Source organism: Gavialis gangeticus, unplaced genomic scaffold (genome assembly GCF_001723915.1).
Source record: "Gavialis gangeticus isolate Ggan-Ray unplaced genomic scaffold, GavGan_comp1, whole genome shotgun sequence".
In the NCBI taxonomy this organism is placed as follows: Eukaryota; Metazoa; Chordata; order Crocodylia; family Gavialidae; genus Gavialis; species Gavialis gangeticus.
In genome coordinates, this window is record NW_017728992.1 from 129,434,001 (window position 1) to 129,435,152 (window position 1,152).

Here is a 1,152-nt window from a genome sequence, read left to right on the forward strand (position 1 = left end):
CCAGAGAAAGTACTCCAAGTGAAATTCTATGCCATCATTCTCAGATGACAAATCTCAAAATCTGATTGATTTGCTGTTCTTTCTAATGACAAAGGAATTATTGTCACATGTTACAAACTGGGGAAAAAAAAAAAATCACAAAAAATAATATAAAGCAACATCTGTATTCAGATGCAATACATTAAGAATTTAATTAAACACTGCGCTCTACAGTGTGGATGTGGTTTGTACTTAAATAGCACTCTGGATTGTCACTAATATTACTTAAAGGAAAAGCAACAAACTTACGAAAAGTGAGAAGCAGTTATAAGCCTTCAAAAGAAATAGTGCTCCTTAAGAAATGCTTTATTGTTAAAGTATACTCTGCATCTTAAAGTTTTAAGTGAGCTAAGGCAGTTTTTCTATCAAACATCCCGAGAATGTACTTCTTAATAATTCAAGCATCTTTAATATTTGAGCAACTGATTTTTTTTCAAAGGAAAAACAAAAAACAAAACAAAACAAAAATCAGAAAAAAGTCTCACGGTTAATCATTTTTGAATTTTTTTAAATAAAGCACTTCATTAAAATAAAACAATCATATAGACTTACTTTGGATCTGGTGGCCCATCTGACAGTGGCTTCATAGAGAGTTTGCACAGTGACCTGAATACTAGAAAGGCATCCTTTTGTAAAATATGGGAAAACTTAGCACCAGGGGTAGGTCCTGAAGAATTTCCAGATTCCTAAAGAAGTTAACATATTTCAGTATTCCATTTTGCAATAGCAGAGTGTGTAGGGAAAATCCCCACCTCCTAGCAACAAGTTAAGATATTATACAAATATCTTATCTTCTATATGAAATAACGTAAAGTCTCAGGACTTGGTTTTTAAAAACCATGTCCTGACATTCTAGTTAAAACTGAACATTAAGAAGAACTACCGACTCAGCAAAAAGTAAGCATTAGCTAAGAAAGCACATGGGTCAAGTTTAAAAGAACTGAGGCTACCATGACTTCATAATCTCTTTATAACTATAGGGATATGCGAGTATCTGCTTTACTCGTATATCATAAAATATAAGACTAATGATCTACTACAAATATACAAAAGGCTTTATGGTTGTATGGATATACTCATAGTTTCATAGTTTCTAGGGTCGGAAGGGACCTG

At 32.6% G+C, this 1,152-nt stretch overlaps 1 protein-coding gene across 1 annotated transcript in view; it reads right to left on the minus strand.

The window, feature by feature from the left end:
• Nucleotides 1-1,152, minus strand: part of ARFGEF1 (ADP ribosylation factor guanine nucleotide exchange factor 1) — a 153,114-nt gene that overhangs the window by 98,562 nt on the left and 53,400 nt on the right. Inside the window, exon 8 of the mRNA XM_019527763.1 lies at nucleotides 592-725. Within this exon, the coding sequence (XP_019383308.1) occupies nucleotides 592-725 (134 nt within the window). The remainder of the gene's footprint in view (nucleotides 1-591; nucleotides 726-1,152) is intronic.